Genomic DNA, 23,141 nt, shown 5'->3' with positions numbered 1-23,141 from the left:
AATTGTGTTTCAACAAATCATATAACACTACTGACATTAGGCATCAGCTTTCTACTCACTGTCATGCATCAATATTCTTTGCTACATTTAAATAAGTTGGGTTAATTAAATCTGAATTCAATTGAAAACATTTGTTATCAAAACAATCTAATTTTTCACATGTTTTCCATTTGATGATAGGAAATTTCAAGTACCGTATCTTAATTGGCTCATTAGAGACATTAACATTTCATAAAATGTTACGCTGATCAAGGCTTCTGTTTCAGACACAAAACTCTATAGCAAATAAACTTCATCCAGATCTTATTTTTTCTATCCCAACTATTTCTCAAGTAATAAGTTTCATTTTTTTCACTTTTCAATTTTAAGCCATACAAGACTACACATGTATGTAGACATTATAAATTAAATTTGCATCTATCAGTATTGCTCTTCTTTATTCCAAATAATAATGTATCATTAACAATATGGCACAATGATCTAAAAATAAACACTTAACATTATACCTAACTTAAACTACTAAACATATCACATAACAAGAAGATCTTCAACATTGCTTAATACTCCATAATGTTGCTTAGACTAAGCTTTAAGTATGGGGAATGAGGAATAAACAAGAAATTCTATTTTTAGCCTCTGTGACCTTGACCTGAAATCTTTACAAAAGCAGAGAGCCATGGGAGAAAGCAACAAATTAAATATATCAAGATATAAGTCAATAATAACAACGGTGCTGCAATAAGAAATGCAAAGCAAGTATGATAGAAAGATCAAAGAACAAGTGAAGGACATACCAGAAATGATATATTCTTTCAAAATGTGATTGAAAAACTTTTTAAACGACCAGCTGGGTCCACGATATTTTCCAGTAAGAACTCCCTTGATAGAATTCTATGATAATTTTCAATTAAATCTCTTTTGACATTGATCTTATTTTTTTTTTTACTCAAAACCTGCAGGTAATGTCTCCGTCCTTGCTATGAAAAAAGGTATGCTTTTCTGAGTTCAGTAAATATTTGCCAAATGTACAAATTAAGAACTTTTCAATAAATGAAATTCACTAATATTACAACCCATAGTTATTGTATTCTGTAATACAATGACATCAAAGAAAAGACCACCGTTTGATGTTAAAAAGATTTCTGCAACACAACTTACTAAATGCTGTCGAGTTAAAATTGAACAATGTCAGAAGATTTTACAGATCTTTTACTTGCAATGAAAGAATTATTTCTTGGTATATAATACCAAAAATGTAAAATTCAACAGTTCTTGCTTAATAGTTTTAAACCCTGTCTATGGTGCAAAAATTATGCACAAAAATATTCTGACAAAAAATAAATTAAGTGTGTTCATTATACCCGAGGAATTTTATCAGTTTATTTAGTCCTATAACAACAAGATACTTAACCTGTCTTACCCTGCTGAACATCTAAATGAAATGTCTTTGTCACCAGTATAAAGACAGGCCAGCATGCACAGTCCATGCAGTCCAACCAGCTCTACACTGCTGACTGATCAACTTCATATTTTCTTCTTTTCAAAAATGGAAGCCGGACAATTCCATTAAAAAAATTCAGTCAAGGGTAAAAAGACTCCATATAACCTGATTATTGGGAATAACCAAACAAAGTAATACATATTTTTATATCTAAACCAGTATCTGTCTACATTTTTACAGATTTATCTAGAAATACTTTTTTTCTCTCTAAATGGAATTACAATAAATACATGTATGTTGAGAACATCTAATAAAAACTCGTGACTAAAAAATGACATAATGAAGTTTCAATATCTATACTTGATATAGGAAAACAAATCTCATATTAGCTCTTCAAATAAAAAACATATATCTTAAAATACAGCTTTACAACATAATACATTTCTGTAATACCATTTTGTTTAATACACAGTACGCTTCTGTGTCCTTTTCATCTAACACATTATCTTATCATAAAGGAATATCATATGATTGAAACAGACTATAACATACCCATTTTCCACAAATAAAGTCTGTTTCAAATCAAAAAGTTTAGTATGTCTGTCGAGACATTTCTAAATATTTATTATAATCAGTTCTTGAAACAGGCAATAATACACCCACTTTCCACAATAGATCAGGTCTGCTGAAACTTTTACATTTTTTTTTTTTGACATAAGAACATGTCTACAATCTCCCAGTGGAAAAACAAACAAACAAACTTCCCAAGCTGTGGGTAAGAAAAAAACAAAAGGATATTTCACCAACATTGCACTTTGAATTGAAGCAAAATTGTTTGATGTTGCTATAGCAATATCTACTATCTTCAATCAGGTAGCACTATTTGGCACACATGCATACAGACTATAGCATCATCATTATCATCATCATTATAATAATCACATCACATTTCATTCCACTATTCTGTTCCCGCGACAGAAAGAAAAATGATAATTTAACACAGATGTATCTTCAAAAACATCACCGGACACCAGCTGGTAATAAGCTGGTGAGAATGCTGGATGGATGTCACCTCAAACTGTCATCATTAATCACAAACTTTGTAACCATTAGCAACAATGTTCATTGGGTTGCTACGGACACCAATCTTTCCCTCTACTGGAAAACACCATTGCTTCACATGTTGCAGTACTGGCCATTCATTTTTAAGAACTGAAAATAAAGCACATAATTTCTTGATAAAAAATATACTTTCTTTAATCACATTTTGAAATTGAAAAAAGGGAGATAATAATTTAGAAAACATTGCTATCATTAAGTATATCTTATAAAGCTTATAAAATGAAAAGAAAATTATCAATCTATTATCTATTCAAGTTATGGCATAATGTTCAAAATTAGTTTATGTTATAGAATAATGTAGTACATAAATGTAAAACATCATAAAATATGCGTTAAGAAAAAGAGGGAATTAAATAATTATATCATTGACATAAATAATGAATTTGTATCAATAAAAATAAATTAATATACATTTCTAGATACATTGTGTCTAGAAATGTTTATTTAATAACAATTTTGAAACATAATTCATGAAACATAATAGTGATAGCCAACTTCATTTTGATCATGATTTTTAAATTTATTGGAATTTGTATAAAGAAAGAATAAAAATGAGCCGTGCCATGACAAAACCAACATCATGGGTTTGCGACCAGCATGGATCCAGACCAGCCTGCGACTCTGCGCAGTCTGATCAGGATCCATGCTGTTTGCTTACAAACCCTATAACAAGTAGAGAAAGTGATAGCAAACAGCATGGATCCTGATCAGACTGTGCGGATGCGCAGGCTGGTCTGGATCCATGCTGGTCTCAAACCCATTATGTTGGTTTTGTCGTGACATGGCTCAAATGTAGATTACCTGTATCACTAATGAGGGGCCTCGTGCCACTATTTCAGGGGGTAGCTGACTGAGGGGGCAGTTTTCAATACTCATAATTTGTAATTTGTAACACAGCGCTAGCTCATATGGTAGAGAATGTAACTCTGCATTGTCATTTATATACAGCGATTCTAAACTTTCTAGAGCACCTACAAATAAATGTAAAATGTCATAAAAACAGAATGTATTTATGATCCAATTTCACACAAAAATCTTATTTTACACAAATGACTACATAAATCTTATTGATGTTTGCACATAGTATTAAACAAGGAAGTAACTTATTTATATCTATATCACCAAACAATCTACTTTCTTTACTTTTTGGGTTTTGGTTTTAAATTGCACCATTACTGTGAAGGTCACATGATGACTGTCAAGCTTTTATACTAGAGGAAGACCAAAATGTTCAAACCAAGACAACAGCATTTCAAATGTACAGGAAACACATTGTACTGTATGAACTAAATGAAAATAATCAAACCAAACAAATTTATAAACAGTCTCCTCCCTTCACTGTATTTTAACAATGAATTTTATGTATTTCTGATTCTATATATATTATACATACCTATTTCTGTGGGTATGGAAGTGAGATGATTTTCTCCAGCACCTAAATATTGTAAATTACTTAAACACCTGAAAAGTACAAAAATACTTGTATGTAAATTCATCAAATTACTTTAAACACTCAAAATGCACAAATATAAATACATTTGTATATCAAATTACTTAAATACTTGAAATGTAGAAATATATACCCATATCAATCTCAATATTTTTTTTTTAAATAAATCAACTAATAAATGCCTTTATAAGATATTTATCTAAACAGTAATTCAAGAAAATAATGTATTATTGTACTGTATTATCAATGAAAAGCAACTTCCAAGCTTTACTAATAAAGGAGGACCTAAGGTGCCCCATTGTGCATTTTTACCCACACAAACAGGTTACCTATATTGAGCAGTTCAATCTTCTGTTTGCAAGTTGTATAGCTTTCTCACATTAAAAAGAATTCCTTGGTAGGGCTTAAACGTACAGTGCTGAGATTAAGTGACCTTTATAACTTTAGCCACGGAGGTCGCCATCATAACTGATTATTAATAAATCATTCAATTACAAAACATGAAATACAAACCCTATAGCTCTTGGTAATGACGTAAGTTGATTTGTTTGAACCACTAGACGTCGTAATTCTCGTAACTGACCTAATAATAACAATTTATATTTTGTTAAATAGCAACTTAAAAATCATAGTATTATATAAGTAAGATCACAAAGCTTATACATTTTACACCATAAAACAAGCATATGATGTTAACACACATCTGTGAAAAATTCTAAGTTACAAAGGGGCATAACTCCAAAAAAATTTCTTTCTGAATTATGCTCCATGTCTAACAACTGCACCTTGTTTTGAAAAAACAAGTATTTCATGTTGTTTACTCTAAAAATGTTTAAATAATGGGCAACTAAGTTTAAGTAAGATGATGACAACAATGCTGCAGCGATCATAAATAGACTTTTTTCGAAACAGACTAGCTAAAAAATAACGATTCATTTATATGCAGCCATACAGCACGTAAAATTTCTTTACCATGAATTTATTACTTAACATAAATACCTTCTTTGTTTTAAAAATTGAAATGTTTTAATTAACTAGAAATCATGTATACTAATAACTTATAGAAAACCATACAGATAAAATACAAAAAGTTTTACCTATTTCTTGAGGGAGGGATTCTAATTTGTTTTCTTCTAAATCTAGGACTTGTAGTTTTTTCAAGTTTCCTATGCTTGCAGGTAATCTCTGAAAATGAACATCAAGGTAAATTTATTACAAGTACATTGTACTAAACTATTCAACTTTTTGATAGTGCTTATTAAATGCTTCGATTGCAAAAGTATTGATTCTTTTTATCATACACTCCATTTTAAGTCAGACACACAGAATGAAAGGACCTTGGCCTTGTGCTTCAGTCTGTGTGGTCCGTGTCTGTGGACTGACTGATTGGTCACTATAATGCTAGGAAAGCCTAAGTGGCAAAACCTATTTCTTATATTTATCAAGTAAATGACAGCTAAAATGACAATGGGTTTAAATGTACAATCAGACTTTTATGACAACCATACAGACAAAATATCTATATCCAATATCAAAACTGTCACGGTTTAACTAACACCATAGGTATCTCTTCCACACCAATGTATTATTCTAAAACAATGTGCAACCACCATCATTCCACAAAGCTGCTTGAATTTCCAACAGAAAAGAGGTACACATGACTTAAAACTTACCTTTCCATAATGGACTTGCTCATTTTGAATATAAAATGTTTAATTTTTTAGTTTAAGTGGATTTTTTTTAATACAGAAAAGCTAAAATTCAACCAGTTAGAAGTACATGAAAAGTAAGATCTAACTTACATAAATAATTTTATGCATACTGGCCAGAATCTATACTAGAGGCATGGGCTTATTATAATTATCCCTTTTAGAATTCTAACAGTTGATATAAATAGCATATCTACAAGTAATAAAACTATAGTATAGAACAGTTGTTTTACCTTTAATGAGTTATTACTAAGTATAAGGTTTTCTAATTTTTCTAAGTTCTGGATATCATCTGGTATACGAGTGAGCTGATTCGTGCCTAGATTTAGTTCCACCATGTTCGTCCACTGGCCAATATCTGAAATACACAAATCTCTGTCTATAAAATCTGGTATGACTGTTGTGGGGATGCTTATATCAATCTATAATTCACACTGTTTTTACAACTATTTTGACAGCAAGGAAATAAATTGATATCCTAGCTAATCATTGGTGTTCAGTTTGGTATGAATCAGAAACAGCATCATCATCAATGCTGCAAGACTATTTGTAATATTATCCGCCAATCAGATAACTCAATCTTATGTTATGTACAGACCCATTTGTTAAAACCATATAAGGAAAAACATTGTTTCATCGTTTGTGACATTTGTCAAATCAAACATGAAATATAAGATACAGCCAATTACTTAAATAGCAATAATACATGTAGTAAAGCCTAAAAATCAGCATTTAGAATAACTCACAAGCAATTTAGGTACAAACTTCATAGACAGACAATTACACAAAGAGGGACAGGCACTGTAAAAATTATTCTTTCTGTTTCCTTAAACTTAAAAGGTCTATCATCATCTTTATATAAACTATGTAAGAGAGATAACTCTTACTTACCTAGAGGTAGTGAGGTGAGCTGATTATCTTTCATGTTTAACTTGGAGAGACATTTTGCCTGGGAAAATATCCCATATGGAATCTTGTTAATCTGGTTGTGCTCCATGTTGATTGACTGTAAATGATAATAATAATAATAATAAATAGAGCTAACATAAGGACATGTATATCTGACAAAGAAGATTAACAATATGCAATATCTGGGTTTTCTTTTTTCCTATATAACATAGCTTCTTACATTTTTTCTTAATAAGGCCTCAGTAATCTGGGTAATTCTCCAAAACTTCAATGAAATTCTTCACAATTAAGTGGACGCTTAATTTTCATATAAATATGTATCTTTATCCATGATAAAACAATAACATCAGTATAACATGCCATTTACAAAAACAACACACTCAAAATACAGAAGTATAACTGACCTCAACGGAGACAAACTGTGACGGACCCCCTGTCGGGTATGACTGGAACGCATTCCGAGGTACCGTAAACGACTTCAAATTTGTTAAACTTGACAACAAGCCCTCCTGAAACATAATATATATACTTTGTACTTTAAAGCCACAGTGTTACAAATCCTAGTCTTATCCGCCTTTGCCTCAATAGTTTCACTGATAATGCTTAAGTCTTACAGGTATACAAGTGAAAAACTTCTAACACTGAAACAAAAACTGTCCAGTTCCAGTTTTCAGATCTGTCAATTGTCAATTTTTGGAGATATCAAGATTTATAGTTAGTAATTTACACAACAGTATACAAACTGATCAGCTTGCACGGATGTACAGACTGACCTGCCTCCTAACCAATGGCAATGTCAGCACAGCTAAGTGGTTAACTCGTCAGACTAGTAATCTACATTTTACTAGCTGCATGGGTTCAAAGCTTGTCAGGGGCAAGCCGTTGTTACGTGACTAACTGCTATTTACTGGTTGGTTCTAGAAATGGATTTAAGAGTGTATATAGCTTATAGATTCCTTCACTATCACCCTAAAATTAATTCTGTATAAACTAAAGGCGCATCACGTCTTTTTTAATAGGGTAAAGGTAAATATGATTATTAATAAACAAATCATTAATGCATTAATTCAGGGTTGTTGTTTTTTTAACATATTGCATTTTTCTTGCATAATTAGGGCAATAAGGAAACAATTAAGAAATTTATAAGGTAATTAAGAATATGATGATCAAACACTTACATTCAACTCAAGGATACCTCTTAATATTTTTTTTTAGGTTCAAGACCATGCGAATACTTTAACAGACACGGAATCAATTTAAATACTCTGATATAAACACTATCATGTTGTCAATATTAATCTGCAGAAACAGTAAAAAAATCAATGTCTTGATAGATCTACCTCTAAAAATAAGTGCAAAACATCTGGTTTGTGAAAACCATAAAGCTATTTAGCATGACATTTTTGCAACAGATATGAACAACTTATCCTTAATAAAGGGACGCAAATCTTGCCAAACATTAAAGCATTGACCTATTGTATTATCATACAGAGCTTCTCTACCCATCATTATGTGCACATAGGAAAAGAGTATCAGCAGAAGTTTTTAAGTCCTTGGGATAGTGAAAAAGAAAACCAAAACTAGCATCCTGCTGACCAGCTACCAAATGTCCTCAATGAAACCAAGGGAAGTGGTCTGACAGAGAAAGCAGGAACGAGGATGGGTATTATGATTCATGAGCCCTAAGTTAACAGCGAAGGCTTGAATGGCAAGGCAACAACAGCCTTTATCAGGACTATCATCATCATTGTCTCCAGGTAACTGTATATTTAGATGCTAAATGATCGCCATATAGTGCCCTACTTTTGGATAAACATTTATCTATTAGCAAATATTTGGCGAGGATTGGATGCAGGTAAATTATCATTACTTTGGTTCTTAATATTAAACCTTTAAGGGCATGATGGTTGGCAAGTTGAGGTTCTACTGGGAGGCAAATGTTACATTGTGCCTTAACAAATGGACCCGCAATAAACATAAACTATTGATGGATAAATGATCATACAAGGGCAGGAACAAAACAGCTGAGAAGGCTATAAATAGCACCCTCATTTAAAATTTTCTTGTCATATGATAATTTTTCACTAAAGGTATCCTCATACATAAACTTACAGGCAATAAAGATATATTGTTTCCTTCTACGTTGAATTCGTCCATCAATGTACAGTTAGCTAGTGATGCCGGAACACACATTAATCTATTATACCTGGAAAATAAAATTACAATAATCTTTCACTGTGTCAAATGAATAATTACAAATAATATACCAGATGAGCATGACAATTTTCTTACAACTCTAGCATCGTAATATATGGCAAAAATCAAAGGTCACATGGGTTTCTTATGGTTAAAATGAAATTAATGACAGTCCAAATTCAAAGCAACGCAATAAAATCAAACATATCTAAGAACTTAAGTAACAAAATGTAAACATGCAGTATTCAACATGGTCAGAATTTAGAAGTAAACAAGCTGGCCAGACTGACCGGCCTGCAGGTATGAGCACCTTCACTGTAACCATGTTAAGGGACTAGTAAAATATAATAAAACAAACTCTCAACTAGAACTATCACTAAATGTGATTAATACCCCCACAAGTCTGCTTCGGAAATGAGGATGTTACTAGTAACAGAATACCTTGTAAAAGAATTGAAACATAGAGTTATGGTTGTGGGCAATTAAAGATAATTGTTGTTCATATATGTTGCATTTCCTTTGAATGTGGTTGGCCATTGATGAAGTTTAATTGAATTACTCTGTAATAAGTCCAGAAAGACAAAGAAAAAGAACAAAGGGCAATAAGTCTATAAATACTAAAGATAGAGTTATAGTTCTTGTGCACTGCACTTCCTCTTATTGTGCTTGACCATTGTATGAAGTTGTTTTGAATTCCAACCAGTACGTTTTAAGTTATGCTCCGGACAAGGAAAAGTATCAAAGGGCAGTAACTCTGTATTTTGTCAAAATGAATTCCACATTAGAAGTTATGGCGCGACAAAAGAAACAATGAAAAGTCAAAGGGCAATAACTCTGTAATTACTTTAGATAGAGTTATTGGTTCTTGTGCACTGCACTTCCCCCTTAATGTCCTTGACAATTGTATGAAGTTGTTTTGAATTCCAAACAGTAGTTTTCAAGTTATGCTCTGGACAAGGAAAAGTAACAAAGGGCAATAACTCTGTAATTAGTCAAGATGGAGTTATGGTTCTTGTGCACTGCACTTCCCCTTAATTGTGCTTGACCATTGTATGTAGTTATTTTGAATTCCAACCATTAGTTTTCAAGTTATGCTGTGGACAAGGAAAAGTAACAAAGGGCAGTAACTCTGTAATAAGTCAAGACCGACCGACCATATGCCCGCACTTCCACCAAATGTGCGACCACCGGTATGAAGTCCTATATGAATTCCAATAAGTCTTTCAAGTTATGGTCCGGACAAAAGAAAGCAATGGAAAAGAAACAAAGGGCAATAACTCTGTAATTACTTTAAGATAGGAGTTATGGTTCTTATGCACTGCACTTCCCCTTATTGTGCTTTGACCAATTGTATGAAGTTGTTTTGAATTCCAACCAGTAGTTTTTCAAAGTTATGCCATGGACAAGGAAAAGAAACAAAGGGCAATAACTCTGTAATAAGTCAAGATAGAGTTATGGTTCTTGTGCACTGCACTTCCTCTCAATGTGCTTGACCATTGTATGATGTAGTTAACAATTATTGAAGTTCCGGAAAAAGAAAGCAATGGAAAAGTAACAAAGTCTCTGTAATAAGTCAAGTTATGCATATGCCGGACTTCAAATGTGCTTGAAATGAAGTTATGCAACGGACAAAAAAAAGCAATGGAAAAGAAACAAAGGGCAATAACTCTGTAATTAGTCAAGATAGAGTTATGGTTCTTGTGCACTGCACTTCCCCTTATTGTGTTGACAATTGTATGAAGTTGTTTTGAATTCCAACCAGTAGTTTTCAAGTTATGCCCCAGACAAGGAAAAGTAACAAAGGGCAATAACTCTGTAATTAGTCAAGATAGAGTTATGGTTCTTGTGCACTGCACTTCCTCTCAATGTGCTTGACCATTGTATGTAGTTATATTGAATTCCAACCATTAGTCTTCAAGTTATCCCAGGGACAAGGAAATGCAACGGACAAAAAAAAAAAGCAATGGAAAAGCAACAAAGGGCAATAACTCTGTAATTACTTTAGATAGAGTTATGGTTCTTGTGCACTGCACTTCCCCTTGTTGTGTTTGACAATTGTATGAAGTTGTTTTGAATTCCAACCAGTAGTTTTCAAGTTATGCCCCGGACAAGGAAAAGTAACAAAGGGCAATAACTCTGTAATTAGTCAAGATAGAGTTATGGTTCTTGTGCACTGCACTTCCTCTCAATGTGCTTGACCATTGTATGTAGTTATATTGAATTCTAACCATTAGTTTTCAAGTTATGCTCCGGACAAGGAAAATGCAACGGACGTCTGGACCGACCGACCGACCGACCACTGGGTGACTCCTATATACCCCCCCAAACTTCGTTTTTGGGGGTATAAAAACATGAACTTAAAAACAATGCTCTTTACAACTGAGCAAATGAACCCATTCTCTAACCAACTGTCAGATGTTGTATTTGAAATTATCAAATGTATGTGAGCATGTAACTAATTCTTGAACAACATGGTGACAGCTACACATTACTTGAATGATCACTTTCAGGAATCATTGAAATACAGGTGTTAAACATTTAATTGAAATGTATTCATAAGTAGATAGTTAAATGATAGATAAATCATACCATGACAGGCTATATTGTCCTGTAATCTTTTCTTGTTTACAGTATCCTCTGCTTTATAACCTGTTGCTAACCCAGTTAGTTCCTGACACATTATGTGAAAATGCTCTTTATGTTTAGCCCTTACAAATCTGTAAAATTCTGGGGAAAAAAAGTGTCTTTTATCATAACTAAATAAAGAACAGTACATGCTTAGTTTATGTTATAAATGACTTGTTTACATCGATTTGCATATTGTGATAAATATTTAATTGCCATGTTTTCTTCTTTACTTTTTTTATTTTTTGGTTGGGTTTAAATTAAAACTAGAAATGAATTGTTCACATGGCAACATATATTAACCTTTTTATAGAGAGAGAGAGAGAGAGAGAGAGAGAGAGAGAGAGACTAAAAAGGTGCCCCTATATGTTATATTTCAGGAACATGCAAAGGCCAGACAAACACCAAGTAGAACCACTGACCTTCTGTAAGCTAGCTTAATAGACTCCAATTTTATTGTTTGTTTTGTTGGGTTAAAGTCACACCAACACTGTTAAAGTCTTACAATGTTTTGCCAATAACATGAACAAACATGTAAACAAGAGGGCCATGATGGCCCTGAAGTCGCTCACCTGTATATAGGCCCCCCGGAGCGGGGCAAGTTTAAACCCCAGGGCTTTTATTTGAATAAACTTGGTAGACACCCATTAGAAGATGTTTCATGCTAAACATCTAAGGTCTAGCTTGTTGGGGTTTTTTAAAAAAAGATTTTTTAAGTTTTTTCTTTACACATATACTAGTATTTAAAAACAATGACAGGGCCTGGGGCAGGGCCAGTTTTGACCCCAGGGCTTTTATTTGAACAATCTTTGTAGACACTTACTAGAAGATGTTTCATGCTTAATATCTAAACTCTAGCTATTCGGGTTATTTCCAAGTAGATTTTTAAGTTTTGCTATACACATATAAGGAAAATCAATGTCCCCCGGGGTGGGGCCAATTTTGACCCCAGGGCTCTTAGTTGAACAAACTTGGTAGACATCCATTAGAACATGTTTCATGCTATATATCTTAGCTCTAGCTCTTTGGGTTCTTTAAAAGAAGATTTTTAAGTTTTTTCTATATTCATATTGGGAAAATCAATGACCCCCTAGGGCGAGGAAAATTTTGACCTCAGGGCTCTTATTTGAACAAACTTGGTAGACATCCATTAGAACATGTTTCATGCCAAATATCTTAGCTCTAGCTCTTTGGGTTCTTTAAAAGAAGATTTTTAAGTTTTTACTATATGCATATAGGAAAAATCAATGACCCCCGGGGCGGGGCCAATTTTGACCCCAGGGCTTTTATTTGAACAAACTTGGTAGACACCCATTAGAACATGTTTCCTGCTAAATATCTTAGCTCTAGCATTTTGGGATCTTTAAAAGAAGATTTTTAAGTTTTTACTATATTCATATAGGGAAAATCAATGACCCCCTGGGGCAGGGCCAATTTTGACCCCAGGGCTCTTATTTGAACAAACTTGGTAGACATCTATTAGAACATGTTTCATGCTAAATATCTTAGCTCTAGCTCTTTGGGTTCTTTAAAAGAAGATTTTTAAGTTTTTACTATATGCATATAGGAAAAATCAATGACCCCCTGGGGCGGGGCCAATTTTGACCCCAGGGCTTTTATTTGAACAAACTTGGTAGACACTCATTAGAAGATGTTTCATGCTAAATATCTTAGCTCTAGCTCTTTGGGTTCTTTAAAAGAAGATTTTTTAAAGTTTTTACTATATGCATATAGGAAAAATCAATGACCCCCTGGGGCGGGGCCAATTTTGACCCCAGGGCTTTTATTTGAACAAACTTGGTAGACACTTACTAGAAGATGTTTCATGCCAAATATCTAAGCTCTAGCTCTTTTGGTTTTATAGAAGATGATATTTAAAGTTTTTTCTTTTGGTTGCCATGGCAACCAGAGTTCTGAATGGAATTAAATTCTTTGAACAATTTTCAAAAGTGACCACCAAAGGAACATTCCTGTGAAGTTTGGATGAAATTGGCTCAGTGGTTTATGAGGAGATGTCATTTAAAGTAAAAGTTTACGGACGACGGACGGACGACAGACGGACGGACGCCGGACGAAAAGCGATCACAAAAGCTCACCCTGTCACAAAGTGACAGGTGAGCTAACAAGAGCCAACGCCGGGCAGGGGCAACGCTCGACTTTTTACTTTTTCTAAACGCAAACATAGAAAGGTTTGAACATATCTTAACGTTTCCTTTTTATAAATTTAGTTGGTCTGTCTTGTCACATTAGTTTTGTTTATATATTTCGTATATATATATGAATAGAAACATTACATAATTTCTAAAAATAGCAACATAACGCAATTTCTAAAAATAGCAACAATGACGCAATTTCTAAAAATAGAAAAAATGACGCAATTTCTTAAACTGCCCTCACACATACCTCGCGACCTTACTGCGTCCTTACTGCGACCTTGCTACGACCCAGGACGCAGCACAGTCGCCATGGACGCAGCAGGGACGCAGCTAGGTCGTAGCGAGGAACCCAAGGACGCACAAGGTCGCAGACCGTCGGCGACTATTTTGAACATGCACAAAACAGTCGCAGAAACTCTGCGTTCTTGCTGAGTCCTGGTTAGGTCGCCGTGGGATCGCAGTGGAGTCGCCATAGTCGCAGCAGCATCGTAGTAAGGACGCAATAAGAACGCAATAGACGTAGTACACTCGTACTAAGGACGCCGTAAGGTCAGACTCAGAATGAAATTTACTGGTAAAAAGTATTGTTTTTATAGACGTAGCAAGAACGTAGTAGGGTCGTCGTACAGTCGCCGGACAAACGCAATAGTCGTCGTAGAGTCGCCGTAAGGACGCAGAGAACATAGCACAGTCGCAGCTGGGTCGCCGATGATCGCCGTGGGGTCGCCTTGGGGACGCAATACAGTCGCAGTGGAAACGCCATGGACGTAGAAGGGTCGTATTGAGGACATAGAGAAAACGTACTGAACACAAGACTGCAGAGCCCCGGACCGTCTGCGAGAGAAATTTGAAAGAAAACCAACGATTTTCGAAAGAAAAATGCTATTTTACTAGTTTTCAGGTCGCAGTAAGGTCGTGGTTTATGTGTGAGGGCACCATAAAAATAGCAACAATGATGCAATTTCTAAAAATAGCAACAATGACGCAATTCCTATAAATAGCAACAATGATGCAATTTCTAAAAATAGCAACAATGACGCAATTCCTATAAATAGCAACAATGACGCAATTCCTATACAAGAGGGCCATGATGGCCCTGGGGTCGCTCACCTGAACAAAGGCCCTCAGGGCCGGGCAAGTTTAAACCAAAGAGCTTTTATTTGAACAAACTTGGAAGACACCCATTAAAAGATATTTCATGATGTTAAGATTTTACTATACACAAATTATGAATAACAATGACTTTTGACCCCCCCCCCTCCCACTGGCAGGGCCAATTTTAACCCAAGGGCTTTTATTTGAACAAACTTGGTAGACATCCATTAGAACATGTTTTCATGCTAAATATCTCAGCTCTAGCTCTTTTGGTTCTTTAATAGAAGATTTTTAACTTTTTACTCTATGTATATAGGGAAAATCAATGACCCCTGGGACGGGGCCAATTTTGACCCCAGGGCTTTTATTTGAACAAATTTGTAGACACCCATTAGAACATGTTTTATGCTAAATATCTTAGCTCTAGCTCTTTGGGTTCTTTAAAAGAATTTTTTTTAAAGTTTTTACTATATGCATATAGGGAAAATCAATGACCCCCTGGGGCGGGCCAATTTTTTGATCCCAGGGCTTTAATTTGAACAAACTTGGTAGACACTGATAAGAAGATGTTTCATGCTTAATATCTTAGCTCTAGCTCTTTGGGTTCTTTAAGAGAGAAGATTTTTTTAAGTTTTTACTATATGCATATAGGGAAAATCAATGAACCCTGGGGCGGGGCCAATTTTGACCCCAGGGCTTTTATTTGAACACCTTGGTAGACATCCATTAGAACATGTTTTACACCAAATAAATCTAAGCTCTAGCTCTTTGGGGTTTTTTAGAAGAAGATTTTTTAAAGTTTTTACTATATGCATATAGGGAAAATCAATGACCCAATGGGGCGGGGCCAATTTTGACCCCAGGGCTTTTATTTGAACAATCTTGGTAGACACTTATTAGAAGATGTTTCATGCTTAATATCTTAGCTTTAGCTCTTTGGGTTCTTTAATAGAAGATTTTTTAAAGTTTTTACTATATGCATATAGGGAAAATCAATGACCCCCTGGGGCGGGGCCAATTTTGACCCCAGGGCTTTTATTTGAACAAACTTGGTAGACATCCATTAGAACATGTTTTATGCCATATATCTAAGCTCTAGCTCTTTGGGTTTTTTAGAAGAAGATTTTTTTAAGTTTTTACTATATGCATATAAGGAAAATCAATGACCCCCTGGGGCGGGGCCAATTTTGACCCCAGGGCTTTTATTTGAACAATCTTGGTAGACACTCATTAGAAGATGTTTCATGCCAAATATCGTAGCTCTAGCTCTTTGGGTTCTTTAAAAGAAGATTTTTTTAAGTTTTTACTATATGCATATTGGGAAAATCAATGACCCCCTGGGGCGGGGCCAATTTTGACCCCAGGCCTTTTATTTGAACAATTTTGGTAGACACTCATTAGAACATGTTTCATGCTTAATATCTTAGCTCTTGCTCTTTTGGTTCTTCAAAAGAAGATTTTTTTAAGTTTTTACTATATGCATATAGGGAAAATCAATGACCCCCTGGGGCGGGGCCAATTTTGACCCCAGGGCTTTTATTTGAAAAAACTTTGTAGACATCGATTAGGAGATGTTTCATGCTAAATATCTTAGCTTTAGCTTTTTGGGTTCTTTAAAAGAAAATTTTTTAAGTTTTTACTATATGCATATAGAGAAAATCAATGACCCCCAGGGGCGGGGCCAATTTTGACCCCAGGGATTTTATTTGAACAAACTTGGTAGACATCCATTAGAACATGTTTCATGCTTAATATCTAAGCTCTAGCTCTTTGGGTTTTTTAGAAGAAGATTTTTTTAGTTTTTACTATATGCATATAGGGAAAATCAATGACCCCTTGGGGCGGGGCCAATTTTGACCCCAGGACTTTTATTTGAACAATCTTGGTAGACACTTTTTAGAAGATGTTTCATGCTTAATATCTTAGCTCTAGCTCATTGGGTTCTTTAAAAGAAATTTTTTTTAAGTCTTACTATATGCATATAGGGAAAATCAATGACCCCCTGGGGCGGGGCCAATTTTGACCCCAGGGATTTTATTTGAACAATCTTGGTAGACACTCACTAGAAGATGTTTCATGCCAAATATCTAAGCTCTAGCTCTTTTGGTTTTCTAGAAGAAGATGTTTAAAGTTTTTTCTTTTGGTTGCCATGGCAACCAGAGTTCTGCATGGAATCAAATTCTTTGAACAACTTTGTTAAGGCTTCACACAAGGAACATCCCTGTGAAGTTTCATTTTGATCTGCCTTATGGTTTCAGAGGAGATGTCGTTTGAAAAGTGTGAACGGACAACGTACGACGGACGACGTACGACGGACGAAGAGTGATCCTAATAGCTCACCCTGAGCATATGCTCAGGTAAGCTAAAAAACCTTCTAATCCGGAAACCTTTCTAATCCAAACTTTTCTTCTGGTCCGGACGAGTTCGGACTAGACAGGTTCCACTGTAACATGAAATATTGCAATAATGTAACTTTTATTATGTTTTACTTGCAAACAGATGATGTTTGGCTGTATCATCTGTGAAGAGTGTAGCCAGAACTTCTATAACTTTATCTATATCTTCAGTCTTCTTGTACTCCACCAATGCTCGTGAGAACATCTTATAGGAATCTCCACTTAGTGTGCTCTTCACCTTAAATTGGAGATTTTAACAATAACACAAAATATTGAAGAGTTTCAATAGTTCTAGCATCTTATGTCTCTGGTTATATATAAGTATCAACAATTTTTATCCATGCCAGATAATAAAGTCATCAAGCATTGGTTTTAACTACAAGTATATAGTACTCCCAAAAAGGTACCAGGTAACAAAAGAGTTAATAACTCTGCATTAAAGAGTCTTTTCTAAACACTGTTTAGTTTCAACATTCTTTCCTTTCTACAATATTTACTATTACTTCAGGCAAACAAAAAAAGAGAATCAATATTTAAGTATATACCTCTGCAATATAACTTTCAGCCGAGTTCAGATGTGACATTGAAACTTTAGAAGATACCTCTGTACTCTCTTGTATTATAGGTGCTGATTCACTGGCACGTTTCTGTTATAATATATAGACATTTATATAATTTACAGCTCCTGTAAAATCATTTTATTTCATGTTGAGTTGTGTTTTATTTTCATTTTTTTTATCTTTGTCAGTACTTCAGATATTCAACTTAACACACTTAACGTATTGATCATTGCTTTACTCTAAAGTAGTGTTAGTCAAAAGAATCAAGTCAAAAAAGAAAAGAAAAAAAAGAATATTCACAATTTTGTTCTTTAAATTGTGAAATATAAAAAAATGCACTGATCTTCTTAAATGAAATTATGTAGACAAAACTCCATTATGGAAAAGAATTACTGCAAGTGTTTGGCTTGTTTTCCAATCCATATATTGTATTGTAAAATGATACATATTTTGTAAATTTGCAAAATGTCTGTTTGTTTATCTGTTTATTTACATCAACTTCAACATTTTAACCCTAACTTGTCAGATGTTCTTCCAAAATTGATAGTTAACCAGTATTTACTAAACCTACTACTAATCCAAACGATTTCTGAATCAGTTGTAAGAGACAGTTAGAGTCTATGACCCAGATCTATTGTCAGGGAGAAATTTCGCATTGCCTAATGATCAAACCCATCACAGCTGACTAGCAAATCTGATGTTCTCCTTCCTGAGCTAAACAGGCAGACAAATTAAACTACATATGATATTTTTAAGCAACAACTAAGTTGATATGCCATGCTATAGTAAATGTTGTTCTACTAACTTAATTTTTATTTTATTTTTCTTGTATTCAGGATGAAATGTTTTACCTTTATTACAATTTTCTTTTTACTTTGCTGCTTTCTTAATGCACCACTTGTTGAGCTTTGTTGTAAAGATGGTAGCTGAAATATAAATTCATGCCAGGTAAAAAAACTATTTTCATTATATATCTAATTTTGTATATACATGTACATGTAATGCTACTGTCTTTGAATCTTTTAATAATTAAGAATAGAAGTGGTTTATTGACAAGAAGTCTCATCTGGAATTTCCACTCAGCTTTATTCATAAAATTTCTTGTTTGAATAGCCCAAAAATTATAAATTTTCTAGTTTGAAATGACAAAAATTATATACGTTCCAGTTTGAAATGACAAAAATTATAAACTTTCTAGTTTGAATTGACAAAAATTATAAATTTTCTTCTTTGAATTGCTCAGGAGTTATAAACTTTCTTGTTTAGAATTGCCGAATAATTTCAATTATACCCTGATAAACCAGATTTCTTCAATTTATCCAATGTTTATCAAAACTGCATTGTAGGCTTATAAAATCAGTGGAACTATTTTTGCAATGTAACTGTCTGAATAAGTCATGTGATTGTAATTAGAAATTCTGTCTGACTTTAGCAACATTCAATACAGATACACAAACAGACCAGAAATATCTTACCGGTGATGTAGGCAATCTTTCTTCTTGATGTTTCTGATAAATAAATCAAAATAACTTTATTATGGACACATTTTATAAAATTTAAGATATGTAGTTCAAAGACACTTAGTGTTCTGTATTGTTAAATCACACAACCGTTTCTCAAACAAGATTTTCATTTTGAAAGAAACCATTACCAGTTTTATCTAAAAAATCTGATAAAACTAACTCCTTTGTTTTGCTATTTTAAATATTAACTAGTTTCGCTTTTTTGATTTATATGTATGATAATAAATTATTGTTGTTTAACTTTATCATATTTATTCGGTGATAAAAAACATAGATATGTTAAAAGCCAATAGTGTTGAATAAAATCATTTACTTTTCTTCCTGATCTTAAATCTGTCCTTATGTTAATCAATGATAAAATAAAAGGTTCATAATCATTATTTCTAAATGAAGACATATTGTTATGATCTCCATATAAATGATATAAAACAAACATACCTCTGAATGATCAAGAGCAGAAAACAAGCTTTTCTGTGATGATGATGAAGCTGACCTCCCTGCACTTTGATACTGTTCTCGTAACTTGTCATTACTAACAGATTCACCTGTCATATACACAATCAAACTTAATCAAACTTCAGCGTGCTTCCAGATTCATTCAAATTTTAATGAAAGTGAAGAAAATGTTTAATAAAAAAGAAGCAATTAAATTACACACCTAAAGAGAATCTAATAACCCTTAATATTCACAACAATTAAGTAAAGTTTATCAAAATATGCAAAAATAGCCCATACTCTGTTAATGAAAATTGAAAAAAGTAAATTCAATCATATCTGGCATTAAATATACAAATCATCAAATGTACTGTAAATAATGAAGCAATTCTTTTTACTTTAAGACATATTTTATATTTTTGAATATCTATACACTCATATATGGGCATCTACTGTAATTCATTGAATGCCAGCTATGGCAATAATTTGTCAAGATGCCAGCAGTATAAAACCATGCTAGCATACAAATCCATGTAATCTACAGTTGATAAAATAAACCTGCAATCTAACAGATAGTCCAAAATTTTAAGGACACTGTGTAAAAGTGAATAAACTGAATACAGAATGATAAACAAATAACATAATTAAAAGGAACACAGAGTATTTTAGGTCCACATTATCTGATTAAGAAAGAACACAGGTATGCCTAAATATTTTAATCTCCCTCCTTTAATTAATATTAAACATTTCTACTAAAATTTGCAATTCACCAATAAGACACATGTAAATTGATCTCAGAGACCTATACATATGACAACTGAATACCCTCTCTAGATTCTAAAGAGACTTGTTAAAAGGTAAACTATAATAAATAGTAACTGAACAATTGAAAATCTCAGATCAAATAGCATTTCAAATTAAAATAAAGTTATTGATACCTCTATGTTTTAAGCTTGGTACATGTTGCATCACAGCATGTGCTGGTTGAATACCACTTGGTCCGGCATGTCCTGATCGTGTAATAGTTGGCATAAAGTAAGCACCGTGAGAACTAGAGGACACTGACCTCTTGGGTGGTTTCGGAGCTGGCATCTGGCAAAACAAAACAAAATTTCTTCTGTATTTTCTGTCTTCATAATATCATATGATAAAAATAAATCTTATATTTGTCATTTACTATAGTGTTGCCAAGGGCAAAATGTCAAGCCTGCCGTCACATCTGACCTTGAGGTTTGACTTTCTGCTTAAACCTAGTCAAACGGTTCTTGCTTGGACACATCATCTCATGATTGATTCTGAACATTTGTGCCAGGTTATTTGAAACTTCACCAGCTAGTGATAAAGTTATGGTGCAGACAAACTATTTGAGACCATTTAATTTACATTTGACCTTAAAGTAATACCTTTACCGTTGACCTAGCCACATGGTTCTTGTGCATGATACACCATGTCATGATGTTGAACATTTGGGTTATTTGAAATTTAAACAGCTAGTGATAAAGTTCTGGTGCTGACAAGCTGTCAGACCAAAATTTGCATTTGACCTTGAAGTAAGAACTTGCCCTTGCTCACAACACACCATCTAATAATGTTGATCATTTGTGCCAGGTTATTTGAAACTCAACAAGCTAGTGATAAAGTTATAGTGCAGACAAGCTGTTTGAGACCATTGTTTTGCATTGGACCTTTAAGTATGACCTTGACCTAGCCGCAGGGTTCTTGGGCGCAACACACCGTCTCATTTTTGTGAACATTTGTGTTATTTGAAATTATGCCTACTAATGACAGAGTTACTAGAACTTTATCATGATATTATGGGGGGGGGGGGGGGGGCTATGGATGCGTCTACATTCCGCTGTTTTTGTATGTCTACAGACTGACAGAATGATGGGCATAAAAACCTGTTTCTTTCCCCCTTTTATTTAGTTATATCACAGGCAGCATCCATCATTTGTTTATTTCATATAAATGTATTATGGACCACACTTAATACCATTCATAATGAAACTTCTACTGGACAGCTACAATATCATAGCATAATAGTAGAGTAAGAATTATACATAAAATAATTATTTCTATCCAAGGAGTTATCAAGGTGTACCATTTTCTCAGCTGTTTTAAAGAACACCATCACATCTTTGAGAGCTAGACCAAAGGCATCATACTTGTTTACATGAGGTCTGACCCACACTGGTAGTTGTCTCACCGCATCAGGATTGGCAAACCTAAAATATATAATAGCTTAAATGAATAGGGCAGTAAACTTTTGAAACATTTTAAAGAAAACATAAAACTTTTGCTGTAGTCTTATTCTTGGAACTAACATGTACAGTGAAACTTCGTTCGCTCAAACTCGGATCGCCCGAATACCTCCCTTTGCTCGAACTCATCGCCCAGTCCCGGCAAAATTCCTATATAATATATATTGTTCTACCTCGGATCGCTTGAACACCCATCGCTCGGACTGTCGAACCTAACCTCTGGTCCCTTTGGGAGAAATGTAGTGTAAATCACACCTTTTCGGTCGACCACAAACAGACAACAAAAGTTGCGGGTCGGCATGTTCTAAAATATTGGTCAACGACAGGAAAGGCCGGGTTTGTATACCAAATATCATGATGCTGTGATGTTACGAAAAAAAATTTGCCACTGATCATCAATGTCGAAAATTTAACTAAGTCAGTAAACATGATGTGGATGAGCAATAGACCTGAAATCGAATCCCACAATACGGGACCAAGTGTCAATGCTGTATGCCAAATATCAAAAAAATTGAATCCCACGATATGGGACCACGTGTCAATGCTGTATGCCAAATATCAAGACTGTGATAAGTAGTTGCTGAGAAAACTGTTATGAAAATTTCCTACCATTAATGTCGAAAATTTAACTAAGTGGATGAGCAACAGACCTTAAATCGAATCCCACAGTATGGGACCATGTGTCAATGCTGTATGCCAAATATCAAGAGGCTGTGATACGAAGTTGCTGAGAAAACTGTTACCAAAATTTCCTACCATTGACCATAAATGTCGAAAATTTAACTTAGTCGGTAAACAGTAAGTGAATAAGCAACATACCTGAAATCGAATCCCACGGTATGGGACCACATATCAATGCTGTATGCCAAATATCAAGAGGCTGTGATAAGTAGTTGCTGAGAGAACTGTTACCCAAAAATTTCCTACCATTGACCATTAATGTCGAAAATTTAACTAAATTTAAATAAATCGGTAAACAGTAAGTGGATAAGCAACAGACCTGAAATTGAATCCCACGGTATGGGACCATGTATCAATGCTGTATGCCAAATATCAAGAGGCTGTGATAAGTAGTTGCTGAGAAAACTGTTACGAAAAGATTTTCCTGACCGCCCGCCTGCACAGGCCCTCTGAGTTTGAGCGAACAAATATCGACTGTATTAATGACATATGTAAAAATGAGTAGCCCCTCACAGCTGTGCATCCCAAGTCATAACAACTTTACCTGGTATCACAGAGAATAATAGCACCAAAGTCTTCCTT

At 34.1% G+C, this 23,141-nt stretch overlaps 2 protein-coding genes across 2 annotated transcripts in view; both read right to left on the bottom strand.

Annotated features, from left to right (window-relative positions):
• Window positions 1-420: 420 nt before the first annotated feature.
• LOC132760332 (leucine-rich repeat protein SHOC-2-like) lies at window positions 421-8,868 on the bottom strand. Its single transcript, XM_060752294.1, has 9 exons — window positions 8,744-8,868; window positions 7,036-7,140; window positions 6,614-6,728; window positions 5,956-6,080; window positions 5,111-5,198; window positions 4,527-4,596; window positions 3,957-4,024; window positions 3,365-3,534; window positions 421-2,653 (listed from the first exon to the last, which is right to left on the bottom strand). The coding sequence occupies exons 1-9, from the start codon at window positions 8,822-8,824 to the stop codon at window positions 2,618-2,620; spliced, it is 858 nt and encodes a 285-aa protein (XP_060608277.1). The 5' UTR covers window positions 8,825-8,868; the 3' UTR covers window positions 421-2,617.
• Window positions 8,824-23,141, bottom strand: part of LOC132760370 (regulator of telomere elongation helicase 1-like) — a 78,163-nt gene continuing 63,845 nt past the window's right edge. Inside the window, exons 25-33 of the mRNA XM_060752355.1 lie at window positions 21,719-21,842; window positions 20,556-20,709; window positions 19,621-19,727; window positions 19,135-19,167; window positions 18,511-18,585; window positions 17,645-17,746; window positions 17,193-17,337; window positions 11,417-11,554; window positions 8,824-8,837 (exon numbers count right to left, since the gene is read on the bottom strand). Coding sequence (XP_060608338.1) covers window positions 8,824-8,837; window positions 11,417-11,554; window positions 17,193-17,337; window positions 17,645-17,746; window positions 18,511-18,585; window positions 19,135-19,167; window positions 19,621-19,727; window positions 20,556-20,709; window positions 21,719-21,842 — 892 coding nt within the window. The remainder of the gene's footprint in view (window positions 8,838-11,416; window positions 11,555-17,192; window positions 17,338-17,644; window positions 17,747-18,510; window positions 18,586-19,134; window positions 19,168-19,620; window positions 19,728-20,555; window positions 20,710-21,718; window positions 21,843-23,141) is intronic.

This window comes from Ruditapes philippinarum, unplaced genomic scaffold, assembly GCF_026571515.1.
Source record: "Ruditapes philippinarum isolate M1 unplaced genomic scaffold, ASM2657151v2 ctg32_1_1_1_1, whole genome shotgun sequence".
Lineage (NCBI taxonomy): Eukaryota > Metazoa > Mollusca > Bivalvia > Venerida > Veneridae > Ruditapes > Ruditapes philippinarum.
This window is presented reverse-complemented; position numbering and strand designations above follow the sequence as displayed.